This window comes from Macrobrachium rosenbergii, chromosome 1 (genome assembly GCF_040412425.1).
Source record: "Macrobrachium rosenbergii isolate ZJJX-2024 chromosome 1, ASM4041242v1, whole genome shotgun sequence".
NCBI classification, from domain to species: Eukaryota; Metazoa; Arthropoda; class Malacostraca; order Decapoda; family Palaemonidae; genus Macrobrachium; species Macrobrachium rosenbergii.
This window is the reverse complement of record NC_089741.1, coordinates 47936012-47954357: the sequence shown is the minus strand read 5'-3', so window position 1 is coordinate 47954357 and position 18346 is coordinate 47936012. Positions and strand designations below refer to the sequence as shown.

Genomic DNA, 18346 nt, shown 5'->3' with positions numbered 1-18346 from the left:
TTTTTCAGGGTATAGTGTAATATTTTTCTAAACATTGTACTTGGAATATGAATTTCAATTCATGTTTAAGAATTTAATTGCTACAATGTATGATTAAGAATTGACTTTCCTGTCCATGTCACTTCTATTGCAACTCTTAGTCTCTTTCCATCTTATTCTCTTTCCATCTCTTTCCTTCCTGACTAGGCCATGTCTCATCTTAAATCTCTCTCTATTTCCTACCTCCTTTACTAAATCATTCATGTATGTAAACACGGTCAAGAAGTCTGATAATTTCTTACAAAAAAAAAAGAGCAAATAGGCCAACCTTATTTTGCTTGCTACAATATAAGATGAATAAATAAATTTCCTATTTTTCTGTCACTGCTTTTCATACTCCTGGCTTCTCATCCTTCTTCATGTCACTGCTTTTCCTACTCTTGGCCGCTCTTCATCCTTTTCACGTCGCTGCTTTTCCTACACCTGGTTTGTCTTCATCCTCTTTCATGTCGCTTTTCCTACTCCTGGTTTCTCTTCATTCTTTTTTATGTCACTGTTTTTCCTACTCTTGGCCTCTATTCATCCTTTTTCAAGTCACTGCTTTTCTTACTCCTGGTTTGTCTTCATCCTTTTTCATGTCACTGCTTTTCCTACTCCTGGTTTGTCTTCATCCTTTTTCATGTCACTGCTTTTCCTACTCCTGGTTTGTCTTCATCCTTTTTCATGTCACTGTTTTTCCTACTCTTGGTTTGTCTTCATCCTTTTTCATGTCACTGTTTTTCTCTACTCTTGGTTTGTCTTCATCCTTTTTCAAGTCACTGCTTTTCTTACTCCTGGTTTGTCTTCATCCTTTTTCATGTCACTGCTTTTCCTACACCTGGTTTATCTTCATCTTTTTCATGTCACTGTTTTTCCTACTCTGGTTTGTCTTCATCCTTTTTCATGTCACTGCTTTTCCTACCCCTGGTTTGTCTTCATCCTTTTTCATGTCACTGTTTTTCCTACTCTTGGCCTCTATTCATCCTTTTTCAAGTCACTGCTTTTCTTACTCCTGGTTTGTCTTCATCCTTTTTCATGTCACTGCTTTTCCTACACCTGGTTTATCTTCATCTTTTTCATGTCACTGCTTTTCCTACTCCTGGTTTGTCTTCATCCTTTTTCATGTCACTCCTTTTCCTACCCCTGGTTTCTCTTCATCCTTTTTTATGACACTGTTTTTCCTACTCCTGGTTTCTCTTCATCCTTTTTCATGTCACTGCTTTTACTGCACCTGGTTTGTCTTCATCCTTTTTCATGTCACTGCTTTTCCTACTCCTGGTTTGTCTTCATCCTTTTTCATGTTACTCCTTTTCCTACTCCCGGTTTCTCTTCATCCTTTTTCATGTTACTGCTTTTCCTACACCTGGTTTGTCTTCATCCTTTTTCATGTCACTCCTTTTCCTACTTCTGGTTTCTCTTCATCTTTTTTCGTGTCACTGCTTTTCCTACTCCCTTCATCCTTTTTCATGTCACAGCTTTTCCTTCTCCTCTCTTCATCCTTTATATGTTGCTGCTTTTCCTCTCCTTTCTTCCTTCCTTTTCATATCACTGCTTTTTCTACTCCCCTCTTCATCTTTTTCATGTCACTGTTTTCCTTACTCTTGTCCTCTCCATCTTTTTTCATGTCACTGCATTTCCTACTCTTGGTTTCTCTTTATCCTTTTCATATCACTGTTATTCATACTCCTCTCTTCATCCTTTTTCATGTCATTGCTTTTCATAATCCTCACTTCATCCTTTTTCATGTTACTGCTTTTCCTACTCTTGGTCTCTCTTCATTGTTTTTATATCATTGCTTTTCCTATTCTTCGCCTCTCTTCATCCTTTTTCATGTCATTGCTTATCCTGTTCCTGGTTTCTCTTCATCCTTTCTCAAGTCACCGCTTTTCCTACTTCTGGTTTCTCTTCATCCTTTTTCATGTCACTGCTTTTCCTACTCTTGGTCTCTCTCCATCCTTTTTCATGTCACTGCTTTTCCTATTCTTCGCCTCTCTTCATCCTTTTTCATGTCATCGCTTATCCTGTTCCTGGTTTCTCTTCATCCTTTCTCATGTCACTGCTTTTCCTACTTCTGGCTTCTCTTCATCCTTTTTCATGTCACTGCTTTTCCTACTCTTGGTCTCTCTCTCCATCGTTTTTCATGTCACTGCTTTTCCTATTTCTGGTCTCTCTTCATCCTCCTCCTCTTCTCCTTCCTTCCTTCCTAACCGGTGCACTCATCCCAAGACTGTCAAAAAGTTTGTCTTATGCTTCCTCCAGGAGAAGCAGATGGCGCTGCAAGGTATAACCGGCGTTCCCATGGTGGCGTCCTCGCCCATACGCCACGACGGCGCGCCCATGAGCATCGGCATGGGCGGGCCTCTGGACGTGACGGCCTACCAGCCGCCCTGGAAGAGCCTCACGGAGTTCGCCCTCACCCACGACCTCGAGAGACTCGATCCGACCACGCCCCAGTACCAGCAGCTCGTACAACAAGTGAGTTGCTTTTTTTCTTATTATTAAATAAAAAAATTTTCTTATTGTTTTTTGTTTATGATTAAAATTTCTTTTTTTTTTTTTTGCATTAGGCAACTTCTTAATTGTTTTTTCTTTTTGTTTTGAATTTCTTTGTGCTTTAAGCAAACACTAATTTTTTTTCTATAAATTTTTTTTGGGATTTTGCAATTTCTAAATTTTATTTTGCCTTTCTTTACAATTTCTTCTGCTTCAAGCAACTTCACTTAATGGAGATTTTCTTGAACTTACAGGCATTAAGTTATCTATTTATTTTATTTATTTTCATTTCATTAGCATTAGTTAACGACTCTTAATTTTTTTTTTCATTCATCAACTTCGGTTAAGTTGTATTTACTTTTTTTTTATCGACTTTAGGAACTTGAGTTGCTTCAGTTTTCTTATATATTTTTTTTTAAATCGTGCAATTTCTGTGTATACGAAACCATGATTTTTTTATTACATTCATCTCATCATATATCAGTTATTACTTCAACTTTTGTTTATCTGCTGACTGTTTCGTATTTAGTGATTTATTCCTTTTGCTTGATTCATATAATTCTGTTAACTTAGGAATTTATTTGCTTATTAGCGTTTAATTTTATTTGTCAACAAGAAAAAATTTTCTTCGTTTATTGAGCATTATTTTCTGTGAATGTGACTTCGTCGGAAAATAATAATAATAATAATAATAATAATAATAATAATAATAATAATAATAATAATAATAATAATAATAATAATAAATGTACCTGAAATCCGTCTACATCAACGTAATAAATATACTGAAACACTTTGATTACAAAATAAAGTTCATTATTATTATTATTATTATTATTATTATTATTATTATTATTATTATTATTATTATTATTATTATTATTATTATTATTATTATTAAATTCTACATCCATAAGCCACGTGCATTACGCGGACATGTAACAAGATTCAGCATAAGGCTACTCGCCCGGTACCAGGTCAAATCCGATTTTACATTTTGATAATCTCGACGAGAATACACCTCTTTAATCCTGCACAGATATAACACCTCAATTTCCGGGATTATTTTACACTACTACGTTGGAAGGGAGTAGAGTTTTATATTACTATTATTAATTCTTTTTTTTTACGAGCGGTTGTAACAACGAAGTCTTTTGTGATTGATGTTTTATATTTAAATGAAAGTCTGAATGAAAAGTTTCTTTTTTTGAAGGGCGTGCAACAAGGCAAGTTTGATTCAACCTTTGTTTTCGTACGTGAAGCAAGCTTGATTGAACCTTTATTTTTGTACGTAAAACAAGCTTGATTCAGCCTTTATTTTTGTACGTAAAGCAAGCTTGATTGAACTTTGTATTTGCTTGTAAAGCAATCTTGATTGGACTTTGCTTTTGTTCGTAAAGCAAGCTTGATTGAACTTTGTTTTTGTACGTTAAATAATCTTGGATGAACCCTGTTTTGTAAGTTAAGCAATCATGAGTAGACGCTTTTTTGTATGTACATGTTAAAAACAGCTTGAATGAACGCCCTTTTCGTCTTAGCGCGGAACAAAGACAGCTTGAATGAACCGTGTTTTTGCAGCCGTGGGTGGCAAAGGAAAGCTTTCGTGTTGGTCTCTGTGTTCCCAGTTCACAAGGGCAGCTTAATAATAATAGTAAAAATAAAAAGAATAATAATAGCTCAGACCATATGCAGTACGATTTGCCAGTTCAGTGTAGATATATCTAAGTACGATATACGTAAATGGGGTAGCTTGACTACACGGGAGACACAGATGAATGACAGCAATAATCACTGTGAAATTGGACATCAGTAACAATATATAAATATATATATATACACACACACATATATATATATATACATACGCATCATGCATATATCATGAAATGACAATAATCAAATTCACGCTAAAACTTCTTTAGGTAAACAAAAATTCAGCAAACGCCAAACAAAACCAAAAAAAGCATTCGGAATAAGAATCATAAACAAACAAACAAGCAGACGAATGAACGCACGAACAAACCACCGCCGAATGACATACACAGAGCGTGTCATAATAACTCTGAGCGAAAAGGAGAAGAAGAAGAAGATGAAGAACAAGTCAGGCCTAATGTATTCGTGTAAAAGAAACCGATCCGACCATTTACCAGATTATAAAATAAACTAAAGACCTAATTTATGTAGTTGGCGGTCGTATCATTTTACGTCCCCTGTCGGTGCTTGTCTGTCTCCTGAGGTATTGGACCGTGGGACGACCGGGGCTCGTTCCGTGTCTCGAGTCTCTCTCTCTCTCTCTCTCTCTCTCTCTCTACTTGTCTGTCTTGATCTCTGTTTGCTTTGCTTTTTTGCGTTCCTGTCGTCTCTCTCTCTCTCTCTCTCTCTCTCTCTCTCTCTGTGTTTGCTTTTTCCATTTCTGTCGTCTGTTTCTCCGTTAGTCTTTGCCTGTCACTTTCGTTCCTGTCTGCTTGTGTTTGTCTCTCTCTCTCTCTCTCTCTCTCTGTGTTTGCTTTTTCCATTCCTGTCGTCTGTTTCTCCGTTAGTCTTTGCTTGTCTCTTTCATTCATTCCTCTCTCTCTGTTCTCTCCTCTCTTCTCTCTTTCCTTTAGTCTGCTTGTCTCATTCATTCCTTTACGACTTCCTCCTCTCTCTCTCTCTCTCTCTCTCTCTCTCTCTCTCTCTCTCTTCTCTCAGGATTTATCTCTTCCAGTGCGTGTGTTTCAAGGTGCGAAGAAAAAACGGAGAAAGAAATTCCGCGAAAAATAGGAGAAAGAATGAAGGGCCGTAGAGGGGAACTAAAGGGATTGGATTAAGGAAAGATAAAGTAAAACCAGAGAGAGAGAGAGAGAGAGAGAGAGAGAGAGAGAGAGAGAGAGAGAGAGAGAGAAAGCTTAAACAGGAGAGTACAGATTTGAGTGAAACACACACAAACACCCACGCGCGCGCACTTACAGAGAGAGAGAGAGAGAGAAAGAAAGAAGAACCAGCTTGTAAAACGGGAAAAAAAGTAATGTGTGTGCTGACATGCCAGTTTCAATGATGGTTATCTCGTTTATTTTGCCAAATGCCAGCGAAATGAAGAGAGAGAAAGAAAGAAGATGGAAAAAAGAACTTTGTGGGAGGGAAAAGGGGATGTGAGGAAGATTCTAAGAGGGGGAAAAACAAAGAATTTTTTCGTCACATTTTCAGTGAAAGAATCTCACAAGTCAGAGCGGATATGGGCGTGTTCATTTTGTCCAGTCTCGAAATGGTTGCGTTTGTTTACGGATGTTTCCCGTTCGCGATCCCCCAAAACACTTGGGGATATTCTAGTTGTGTTTTTCTTTTATTTGTTTACTGTCAAGATAATTTTCCAGTGGTTATAATAAGCATTATTTACGTATATATTTATCCCTTTATTTATTTCGATGGAAGTTTGCCTTACCTTGTCGTATAATTTTTGTAATATTAATTAATTTCACAAGAGCAATAAGAAATTTACCTAGATGCTAACATATTTGTAGTCATTAAATCTGAAAGGTTTTTGCTTACGCTGAAAAAAAAATATATTTCTATAGGCCTATACTAAGCCAAAAGAAATAGGAGCCAGTTTTCTCTCTCAAGTCCCATAACAATCATGTAAATGTCGGTCACTCTCGTTCGTAGCCCTGTGAAAACTCCGCATTTATAAACAATTGTGTTGTATTTTTGTTATTATTTGCATGTTGTATGTACAACTGGTATACAGTTATGGTGTACAGTCTGTAGATATTTATAATAATCACATACGTCTTAGCGATACAATACTCATATAATAATTGTTATTGTCCTCCAGTTTTACTAGGTATACATTTGTGTGAGTGAGTGTGAGTGTGAGAGAGAGAGAGAGAGAGAGCACCGGGACCGGGCCGGTTTATCTCCCGAGCCATCAGCTAACAAGATCCTATCTTTCAACCGACCTTGTTTCGCCCGACTAATTTGAAGGCGTTCGTGAAATCTAATGAACTTCAAGCGCAAATTGTCCTTTTATATTTGAGGCGTTTAGGGGTCTGAGTGGGTAGGGGAAGGGGAGAGGGGGTTAGGGGGAATGGCAGGGGGGGCTAGGGGAGGGAGGGGAGGGGGAAGACTAAGGGCTTATGGTGGCGATGTAGGGAGGGATGCGTAGAGAATTTACCAGCTGCTGTTTTTACAATCCACAATAATAATAATAATAATAATAATAATAATAATAATAGTAATAATAATAATAATACAGAATTCATACAGTAAAGACTGCCAGATGTAATGAAAAGGTGGAAACTAACTGAAAGCTTCACTAATATTAATAATACATTTCATTAAACATACTTACTGCCTCTGCGGCATTAATGTTATTAGTTTATATTTTAAAATTTCCTTATTATTTATTTCTGAAAACATTGTCTAGCGAGTATTTGCCCCATATACAGCTCTATGTCTCCTTTAGGGTAAGGAAACTTCAGTTGTTCTTTCCATACTTGTCAAGTTACAGGAAGAGCAGGATGACACAAAATTTGGGGTAAACATTTCGCCATTTGACCGACAACGGAATGAGAAAAATGACAGAGAGGAATAGTAAGAAAGATATAAGAGATAACCTATAATTAATTACGCGAAGCAGCCTCCTAAATAATATAAATAATAATCCATTTAATGATTACTGATGATTTTGACTTAATTTTTTTCGATATATTACTACTACTACTTCTACTGGAACTCACTCTTATTTTTATTTTTTAATTTTCTCTCTCTCTCTCTCTCTCTCTCTCTCTCTCTCTCTCTCTCTCTCTCATAATATACACGGAATTACTATAATAACTCCTCACTGTTTATCATATCCACTTATGTATAATCATTAGAAGTGTTACTATTACTATTATTATTATTATCATCGTTGCTGTTTCTGAATTTCTATCCTCCCTATTCGCTTCTCAGTCTATCTCTCTGACTGTCTGCTTGACTGTCTATCTCTGACAGTCTGCTTGACTGTCTGTCTCTGCCTTATAAGCGCAAGCACGTACTCACACACACACACACACTCACACACACATGCCCTGCGGAAAATCTGGACCCCAAGTAATAGACCCCTGGGCCGAATCGTAAATAGATGCGTCCGCAACAATAAAGTGTTCGGGGCGGACCGTCGTAATTGGCTGTTTATTTGTTTGTTTAGACTTGCCTACTTAATGTTTGTTGGCATCTGAGTGCGGCAGCGCTCACGCGCTGCCTTGCGCGCAAGAGAGAGAGAGAGAGAGAGAGAAGCCTGCGGTTTAGCTATTGCTGACGTTTGTGGCGCGGGTTCGGGCTTCAACCGCTGTTGTTTACATAAGCTGTTTCTCCTTCCTCCCTCCCTCCCTCCCCGTCGGAGGCGGGCGGGAGGTGGAGGAGAACTCGGAGGACAATAATAATAATAATAATAATAATAATAATAATAAGCAAGTTCTAATAAAAATATGAATGCTGACATTCTTTTTAACAGAATTCTGTTAAAATAATAATAATAACAACACAACAACTTTTTAACAACAACAATAACAATAATAATAATAATAATAATATGTAATAATAATAATAATAATACTTCATTTCAGCTTATGGTTAAGTGTAATAATGTCATTGCAGATACAAAAGTTAAAACAAAATACGAGAAAGAAAAAAATATGCAAAATTGAATAACTTCATGACACTTCTGCCACAAATAATAAAAATAATAATAATAATAATAATAATAATAATAAGAATAATAAGAATAAGAAAGAAGAAGAAGAAAGAAGAAAGAAGAAGAAGAAGAAGAAGAAGAAGAAGAAGAAGAAGAAATAAATTATAATGATTATTAACAAGTATCAATTTATAACTAAATATATATACAATTAATACAGACGATTTATAGCAAAATAAACACACACAAAAAAAGAAAGAAATAGAAAGGCAGAGGAAAGTTCGCTTGTGTGTAGCCGCAAGGTTACTGTAACTTTCTCTGTCCCTTTATACTGTGTTTCTGAATCGGTCATTAGAGCTGAAATGAAGCATAGTTATTGTTATCGCTCTTTCTCTTCTTCTGACTTGGTTGATTCTGCACAAAAGTCAGAATTATGATATGTATATATTATATAATGCTGCTATATATATATATATATATATATATATAATGTGTGTGTGTATATATGTATATATATATTATATATGAATATATATATATATATATTATATATATATATATACCATATACTGTATATGTATTTATATATACATATATATATATATATAATATATATATAAAATATATATATATACACATATATATACATATATGTGTATATATATAGATAAAAATATAATTATATATACACATATATTTATATATAAAAAGTTTATATATGTATAAATATATTGATATATATATATATATATATGTAATACATAAAGTACATAATGCGTACAGTATATATATACATACATACCTATATATATACATATATATATATATATATATATATATATATATATATATATGTATAGAATATATACATATATATTCTGTACATCAAGCTCCGGTTGATAGCAATACCCATAAATACAAGACAAAAAAAGCATACAAGCGTACATGAAGACTCCAGCGAGGTCAATACCAAGGATGATGTCACCTTCCGTAAGGAACAAGTACAGAACGGTGTCTCATCGTTGAAATTAGGATCTGCAAAGTGAGCGTGGGCGTAGGATCTTAAAATCCTACACATGAGTCACCTGGAAATTGGGGGGAAGGTCCGGAGATGGTCCTTCTCCTTTGGGAGATGATGAACAGAAGATGCAAGGAGCTGCGACTTTGGCAAAAAAGTTTTTGTCATCATAAGAGAGAGAGAGAGTAGTGGATGTTAATGGTGGGGCTGGTTTTGATACATATATATATATTATATATATATATATATATATATATATATATATATATACATTATAGGATTATGGGAAGGGATTGTCTGAATTAGAGGCAGTGGGTTTGATTCGAGACAAGGGGGTTAGTTTTTCCTTGCTTTGAGAGGGAGAGAGGAGGTGTTAGGGATTGTGAGGTTAGTGAGTGAGATGGTGGATGGTGATTGTTTTTGTTCCAAGCGAGAGAGAGAGAGAGAGAGAGAGAGAGAAATATTGAGGACTGATTGTTGGCCTAGACAAAGAGATAGTGACGGTAAATTGTAAGGATGCTGAGTGAGGGAAAGAGGCAGGATATGATGAGTGGATTGTGATGATTGTGGAAGGGAGAGTATGAAAGAGGATTGTGGGGCTGACGAGAGACCGGAGGAATAACAGGCCAGGATGGAGGGTGAGGATTGGCAGGGGAGGAATGTATCCTAGATGTCCTATCTCCCGTAAATCCTTCCCTTTCGCCTTTCTAAATCATGCCTCCAAGATCCTTGACCTTACCTGACGAATTGAGATTGATTGATTATTTTATTCAACTGGCGTAAGGCGACGGGAGAGGGTAGGCAGGTGAGAGATGAGGAAAGGTAAGGAGAAAAAATTTAGGAAGATCTTAGTGAGAGAAGAGAGAAATTGTGATTTTTATTCCGGTAAGGTCATGGAAAATTTATCTGCTGATATTGAGCCGATGCTACAGCTGAATCATTTACTGAAAGCATAGCTTATAATAATAATAATAATAATAATAATAATAATAATAATAATAATAATAATAATAATAATAATAATATACGCTAGTATAATAGAGGGAAACGCGGAATTCTCATACACGTCTATCGACTGACAGTAAACATTTCATTTCTTATTACGCAAATTTATCTTGATTGAAAGGAAGTTACCATAAAGTTAACCCTAACCCCCAGAAAAAAGGCAAACGACGAGAACCGATATATGGTTATCACCTGTAGAATAAGCGTCGTAGTTAATAATACAACAATACTTCCAAATCGAAACAGTACTGATTTCAGTCACTTTTCAAAGAGGTCGTGACTTCGGGAGGCGTTACTGTCTAATAGTTGTACTTTCGTTTCTAGTTTTCTGTACAAGAAAACTATTGCGCCGGCTTTGTCTGTCCGTCCGCACTTTATTCTGTCCGCAATTTATTTTGTCCGCAATTTATTTTGTCCGCAGTTTATTCTGTCCGCAGTTTTTTCTGTCCGCGCTTTTTCTGTCCGCCCTCAGATCTTAAAAACTACTGAGGCTAGAGGGCTGCAAATTGGTACGTTGATCATCCACCCCTTCAGGGCATCAAACATACCAGAAGTGCAGCCCTCTGGCCTCAATAATTATTTCAAGTTAAGTTAGCCATAATCGTGCATCTGGCAAAGATATAGGATAGGCCACCACCAACCTTTGGTTAAAGTTTCATTGGCCGCGCCCCATACAACATTATACCGAGACCACCGAAAGATAGATCTATTTTCTGTGGCCTGGATTATACATTGTAGCGGCTGTACAGAAAACTCGATTGCGCCGAAGAAACTTCGGCGCAATATATTTTGTTTAAGGTAAAGAACGCAACAGTTATTGATAAAAATGTATAATTTCGTTTCCGGACACTATTTGTTATTGATGTGAAAGCAATAAATCTTTTAGGTATTTATACTGTGAGTATTCAATTTAGGTAAACCACTTTGATCCACTGCCATCCCGCACCAGAGTATACCTTAATTATAGTGAAGTCAGTGGATCATGTTTATTCGATAATAATAAAAATAATAACAATACTTGATTTGTTAAGAAATTCACCAACTCGTGAAAAACTGTAATGTTATAAAATCCACTAGTATACATTAATTTTACATGTTGATACAATTTACTCTATAATTGTGGATTTTATTACTTTTGATTTATCTTATCTAAGGGGCATCGTACGATGCATATCCTATCCATACTAAGGCGGTGATTCAATATCTGTGGCCATTATTCTAAACAAGAAAGCAGTACGCAAGCACGTCTGGCTTTACGAGTATCTGTTGGAACCCTCCCACACCTCCTCGACACCTTTCTTGTCCCCCCCTTTCTCTCCCAACCCCCAATTAAGGTAAACTTCCAATCCCTCGCCGCCAATCGAACTTGTCTTTTTTTTTTTTTTTTCAAAGTGTGATTGACAGCTTGACCCAGTCTCAGATCCCAGAGTTTGTTTTAGCAGTTCCGCTGTAGCCACAAGGTCAATGTTTGAACTACCCTTCCTTTTTTCTTTGTTTTTTTATTCTCTCTCTCTCTCTCTCTCTCTCTCTCTCCTCGGCCCTTGCCATTTGACTCCCTTGGCGATCCGGCAAACACAAGAGGAGCAAATAAATGGCCAAGGGGCAAATACACGGTGTCGGGATGACGCTCTCTCTCTCTCTCTCTCTCTCTCTCTCTCTCTCTCTCTCTCTCTCTTTTCTTTTCTTCCGTAAACTGGAAGAGATGGCTGGTTGACGCCGATAGCTGATAGGTTTGGGTCTACTCTCTCGACTTGGAAATGGAGGAAGTTAGTTTGGTCTTCTGTGAGGGAGTGACCGGTGGGTGTGATTTGTTATATCGGGCCTTCGCGTGTGCCTATATTTGTATATGTAATATATATATAAATATACATATATCTATATATGTATATGTATACAAACATATATATATAGATACAGTATATATATATATATATGTATATGTGTATGTGTTTGTGTGTGTTTGTGTAAGTTTTGTAAAAAGAAGTCATACAAATCCTTCATTAATGTAAATCAAATAAAGTGGGAGAGCGATGAAATGGCATTAACCTTCCATGTCCGGTTTGGGAAGGCTTTGAACAAGCATTTTTTAACCTAAAGAGAGAGCCTGTTAGTATAACTTGCGCTCTTGTTTTGATTTGTTTATTTAAACCTAAAGTTCTCATAAACATAAAAAAATTCGAATTCTAATTTCTCAAGCAAACAACAAGCAACAAGTTAATGAACAAATCACATCTACAACATTTTGAACTAACATGCCCTTCAAGGAGGATGACTCCTAATATCCTATGTTGGATAGGATATGGATAGGAGGAAAGGATCATCCTAAGTAACTCTCGGTGTTTTGGTGGGTTGGGTTAAGGTATCAGGACACTCCACCCTCCTACTCAATGCACTATGCCGCCCCCCCCCCCCTCACCCACTCCTAAATTTGCCGTCGTTTCATTTCAGATAATTATCGTGCAAGTCATCTGAACAAATTTCCCGATCTAAAACGAACCAATCCTGCGCCCATCCCCCTCCCCACCCCTCCCCACATTCAAATGCAAAAGAACACGCCTCCCAAAAGAACGCACCTTTTCCCAAAAGAACACCGCCGTTCCGCAGTCATTCGACTTCTCGTTAACGAACACGTTATTCCTTCTTCAGAGGACCGGGAAGCATTTTCCCGAATGTAACCGAGTACCGGGATCTTTCCCTTGAGAAAGCGGGACGCCATATCTTAAAAACTAACCTTAGAATTTTCTTGAAAATAATCTCATTATCTTTCCCGCACCCAAATTACTCCAGTAGTTTCCAGTCTAACGTAACGTAACCCAGCCTAATCTAACCTGAGTTGGTAGGATGGCAACAAAACCGGGGCTGGTGCAATATTAGCATACATCTCAGGAATCTACGACCGGGAGCACAGCAGACCTCCGCTACCGATGGAAAATATTCTACCGGATTCGTATCCGGATCCGAATTTCGTATCAAAGTATGATCAATTGTTCGAGTGATCATTCCCCAATCGTTCGCAAAATTTCAACTGGAGATTATACTGTAGTAACATTTTGATATATTTTTTTTTTAACGTGCTTTTCTTCCCCATTTTTGTATGGGGTAAGCACGATGCCTTCTTTGAAGGACTTTGATTTGGCTTTGGGGTAGACCGTAGTCTCGATCGGTCGCCCTGCCTGACATCGCTTAGACCCCGGCAGCGTATACATGTACTATACCAGTCACCAGCTCCCTTTCTCCCAGCAGCGAGGAGATGTTGAGCGGTTAGGTCGACAGTTCGAGACGTGTGAGGTGTCTGTTATGTTTTTAGGAGATGTTGGGGTTATTTTGTGGAAAGTCAGACATGCAAACAGACACGGACGAATACGCAGCCTCCGTAAAAGATGATTTCCACAATAAATATGGAAATTAAATGATTCGGGATTTTAAGCCCGCATTTCTTCCCGGTCTCTCTAGTTCCCATTAGACCAGGGCTAGACAGAAGACGGAAGGTCGCGTTCATTCCGTCTCAATTTACAAACGGTTCGGCTCGATTTGACCTACACTTCCAAGTTCATATAAATGAAGCGCGAATATGATTTATTATAAATAAATAAAAAACCTTTAAAATACCATACGGCAGAAGACGTAAAGTTGCTTTCATTCTGTATCAGTTAACAAAGATTTCGTCCCAATTTGCTCTAAACCCCTAGTTGCTATAGATAAGCGTGAATCAGATTCCATATAAATAACAACAAATCTAAAATACCACACGAGGCACTGTCCTCACTTCCCAGCAGCTCTCAAACTCGTTAGACCCGATTTAAATTTTTGAGCGAAAGCGATACATTTTCCGATTTAAATTTTGGTCGCAAACGACATAACTCACTCTATATGAATTGGCCACCAAATGAACCCCCCTTTAAACATAGAAGAGTCAGTAGAACGCCACCAAAAGAAAGCCCTTTGTTTATTTCTTGCAGCATCGCTGTTGCGAGAACCTATGGAACGAAAGGAACACGCCCAGCCCGAGCGAGTCCCTCGTCTTCTGAAAAGAACGCGTCCTCATCCAACCTCCCAACCCCTTCCTACATATTTGCCTACTTTTATTAGGTCAGTCCCGTTTTTTCTTTTCTTTTATTTTTTTCTTTTCGTTACGACGCACTTTCGTTTCTTTTTATTTTTTTATTTTATTACACGGAAAGACTTTCTCGTTTAATACTTCGTCTTTTTTTTTCTTCCACTTTTAATTTTCGTAGTCCCCGAGTTTTGTACTTGTTGTCTAATTTTCGGCTTGAAAATCTTCCCATATTGTCTATTCCAAAACCTTTATATATATCTATATATACTGTATATATATAATATATAAATATACACATATATATGTGTATATATGTATATACGAGTATATGTGTATATATATACATATACTGCCTTAACGACTCAAGAAAATAAATAAAAAACCTATAAAGATCGGAGCGAGAGAGACAAGATTGGTTACCAGTAATAATAACACAATATTAATACTTTTTGCGTAATTACCGCATCTCTAATAATAAACATGTACGAAAAATGTTTGCGAATGTCAACATTATTATTATTATTATTATTATTATTATTATATTATTATTATTATTATTATTATTATTATTATTATTATTCATCTTAAAACACTGAATTTCTCAAGCAAAATAAAAAATGAGAAATACAATCCAATATTAATATTTTGCAGTTCACAAAAAAGCAAAGGTAATGGTGCGGAAAGAAATAATTAACAAGAAGGGTGAGGGAAGTAATTAACGAAAAGGGGTAAAGTGGCGTAGGAATGAAAGGTAGAAATGATGAAATGGAGGATAATTCACGGGAATGGAAAATGAAAGATGGAAATAAATTGCTGGCTAAAGGGAGGAAATTATGAACGAACCAATAAAAGAGAAAAAAGATTAGGGATAGGATAGATAGAAACAATAAGATATTGGAAATGAACTCATGATTATTAACTACATTGATGGATTGACAGAATTGATGATGAAATATAATAAAGAGAGAGAGAGAGAGAGAGAATTTATACTTATGTAGGTATACACCGGCAGAGAGAGAGAGATTTATGAGAGAGAGAGAGAGAGAGAGAGAGAGAGAGAGAGAGAGAGAGAGAGAATTTATACTTAGGTATACACCGGCAAGAGAGAGAGAGAGAGAGATTTATACCTAGGTATATGCCGGCAGAGAGAGAGAGAGAGAGAGAGAGAGAGAGATATTTTATACCAAAGTATACACCTACAAGACAGACAGAAGGAGAGATAATTTAGACTGAAGTACACACGAACAAGAGAGAGAGAGAGAGAGAGAGAATGATGATGATGATGACGTACACACGTGCTGGGGAGCCCATGGGAGGGATTACATCGAAACTGCAGTATTTATTAGCCCTGTGTTCTGCGGATTACACGGGGATTTATTACTGTGTTGTCCGGTTGTTAGGATTTAGCTTTGTCGCTGTGGCGCATCGGCGGGGCTCGTTGCTCTTTTGTTCGGATATCTGTAACTACGAGGGAGGGTTACCGGGGAGGAGACCGGGGGTCGGGGTGGCCGGTGTTTATAGCTCGGAGGGGGTGGGGGGGCGTTGACTCCTAAGGGCAAATCTAGCAAGGGTGCTGTGGAACTTCTTTCTATTAATTTAATCTGTCATTTTGTGCTATTTTCTAAAGTAATTTGTTTCTGCGTGTCTGTGTCTCAGCGCAGGGCCGTAGATTGCTGTGGGCCGCAGACTATTTTCAGTTTTCTGTAATTCAAGAATGAATGGTTTACATTTAATAACCAATATCCGAATAGACTTCCAGGCTCTCTTTTGAGTGTCCGTAAATGAATGGAATAACCAAGAACATACAAATACTTTTAATTCCTTCCCTATTTTTTTTCAAGTTAAACGCCCCTTTCATTCCAAATTAATTACTTTTTTTTTTTACATTACTTGGTTTAAGCGCCAGCAATAATTAATCTATTATATACACGATATATATTTTGTTTATGGTCGTTTTCATAACTTAGGCTTTCATATCCTAGTTACAGCATTCAATTTTCATGAACATGCTATTAACGAAAAATTATTGATAACAACATGAAGGAGATTTTTGGGGATTCATCGTCCTGTAAATTACTGTAGTCGAATCTTATTAGAAAAGTCTAAAAGCTAACATTAATTTTTCTAACGGAATTTTTTTTTCTTTCAGATGCACGGTTACGGCGCCGAGATGTGTTCGGCCACCGAATTGTTAGGATCTCAGCCACCGCCGCAGCAACCCCCACACCCACAGCAGTCACAGCACCCACAGCACCCCCACAGCGACTCCAAGTACGACCCCGGTCCCTTCGACGACTCGGTCCACAGCGACTCCTACGTGTCCTACCTGGAATCCGACGACTCCATGACTGCCCCCCTGAGCACGACCACCAGCCCCTGATGGCCGAAACCCAGGGTAGTGACAGCGATTTAGTTAAAGAGGCGAAGAGAGAACAAAGAAGAAGAAGAAGAAGATGGAGAAGGAGAAGAAGAAGAAGAAACTGAAGAAGATGGTCGTTATCATATCGTCCCTTTCTTTACCAACCAACTCAACTCTTATTCTCTCTTCCCGTTCCAGTTTCTTTTTCTCCCAGTTCGTCGAAACATGCCGCCGCATGTCGGAGCGTGTTCAAGCGTGTTGAGACGCGCCCGATCGTGTTGAAACGCGTTTACAGGTGTAGATACACTCTAGAGTGTGTTTCAAAGGTGTCGAAGAGAGTGTTTTATCAATGCTAAATCGTGTAGTCAGGTGTTCGTCCGATTTCTCTGCCCTGGTGTTCGTACGTAGTGGGTGAGGTGTTCATCATCAGAGTTCACGATGTTCTGTGAACATTGATATAGAACAACAGTTCCGCGAAACAACATAGTGGACCTGATGACTGAAGTTTTTTTTTTTTTTACACAAAACGAGGTGTTTTTCCTCACACCTACAAGAGACTAAAAATCAAATTTCTGATGGGTTTCGCTTATAGACGAGTGAGACCCAGAGTCAAGATTATACTGTGACCCGGAAACACACGACTGGACCCTGATCATTAGTATGTAAAAGCCATGTTTGCCTGACGAAGGGAAACCAGTTTACAGTGTTTTGGTACAAGATGAACTGAACTGAACTAACAATTATAAATAGATCTATATATTAGCAAGAAAGAAAAATGATACAATAAACCGATGGAAAAGACTTGTGGATGCGAATGATGGCTTTGTAAATTTATAGAAAAGGAAATAATATAAATGGATCTTGTGGTGATTTGCGAGACGCTAGCAGACTACAAGAACGCCAATATGAAAAATCCTTAAATAATTTCGATGTCTCTGATTGGCGCTGAAGAGGCCAAGAGAAAGGAATCTGTGAATGATGTCAGCTCTCAAAACCGCTGCTGGAAACGTGTCCAGACCCAAGAGACAAAGGAATGGAAAGTATTGCAAGCGTTTCCAGAACTCGGAGAGAATTAAGAAGAAAAAAATGGAATGGAAAGCTTTGCAACCGCCTCCTGAACAAAGAGATACAGGAATGTAACGTGTTGCAAAAACTTCCGGAATCATTGGAAAAAGGAATGAAGACCATCGTGAACGTTTCCAGTACCGCGAGAAGTGGGTGTTGAAAACGTTTCCAGAATCAAGAAGAAGAAGAAGAGAAATGAAAAGCGTCGCAAACGTTCTTAGAATCATGATTAGGGTTTAATGTGTTGAAAACATTTCCAGAAAAAAAAGAGAATCAGAATAGAAAGTATTAAAAGGACATTCATAAAAGTGAGAAAAATGAAATGACTTATTGCAATGGTTTCCAGAACCAAGAATGAAGTGTGAAGCGTCGCAAACGCTTCAGGAACCAAGATAAAATTAAGGATTGGAAATGTGATGCGTTTCCATAACCAAAACAAATGAAAGATAAGCGCAAAATGTCTTTACCTCCTAATAGCCTTCTGGACATTTAGCAAATGCACACAGTTCCAGCATTTCCAGCTGGTTACCAAGTCGTGTTCAACACAGCATTATTCGAACTGGCGGAAAAGCGCCAGCGTACTCACATGTTCGAAAGCGTTCAATCAATCCAGACTGGATGGTGACAAAACTCGGTGTAGGAATATTGACTAATATATCCATGTACCATAAATAAAAT

At 37.5% G+C, this 18346-nt stretch overlaps 1 protein-coding gene across 12 annotated transcripts in view; it reads left to right on the top strand.

Moving 5' to 3' along the window:
* The window catches only part of tup (LIM1_Isl and LIM2_Isl domain-containing protein tup), a 64264-nt gene extending 46323 nt beyond the window's left edge, over window positions 1-17941 (top strand). For 4 of the 12 annotated variants that reach the window (XM_067096453.1, XM_067096801.1, XM_067096699.1 and 1 more), the window contains exons 7-8: window positions 2278-2493; window positions 16394-17941. In XM_067096453.1, the coding sequence (XP_066952554.1) occupies window positions 2278-2493; window positions 16394-16624 (447 nt within the window). In that variant the 3' untranslated portion in view covers window positions 16625-17941. Of the gene's footprint in view, window positions 1-2256; window positions 2494-14146; window positions 14277-16393 lie in introns of all 12 variants that reach the window. The other 8 variants (XM_067096619.1, XM_067096350.1, XR_010851769.1 and 5 more) reach the window with 7 other exon arrangements.
* The last annotated feature ends 405 nt before the right edge of the window (window positions 17942-18346 follow it).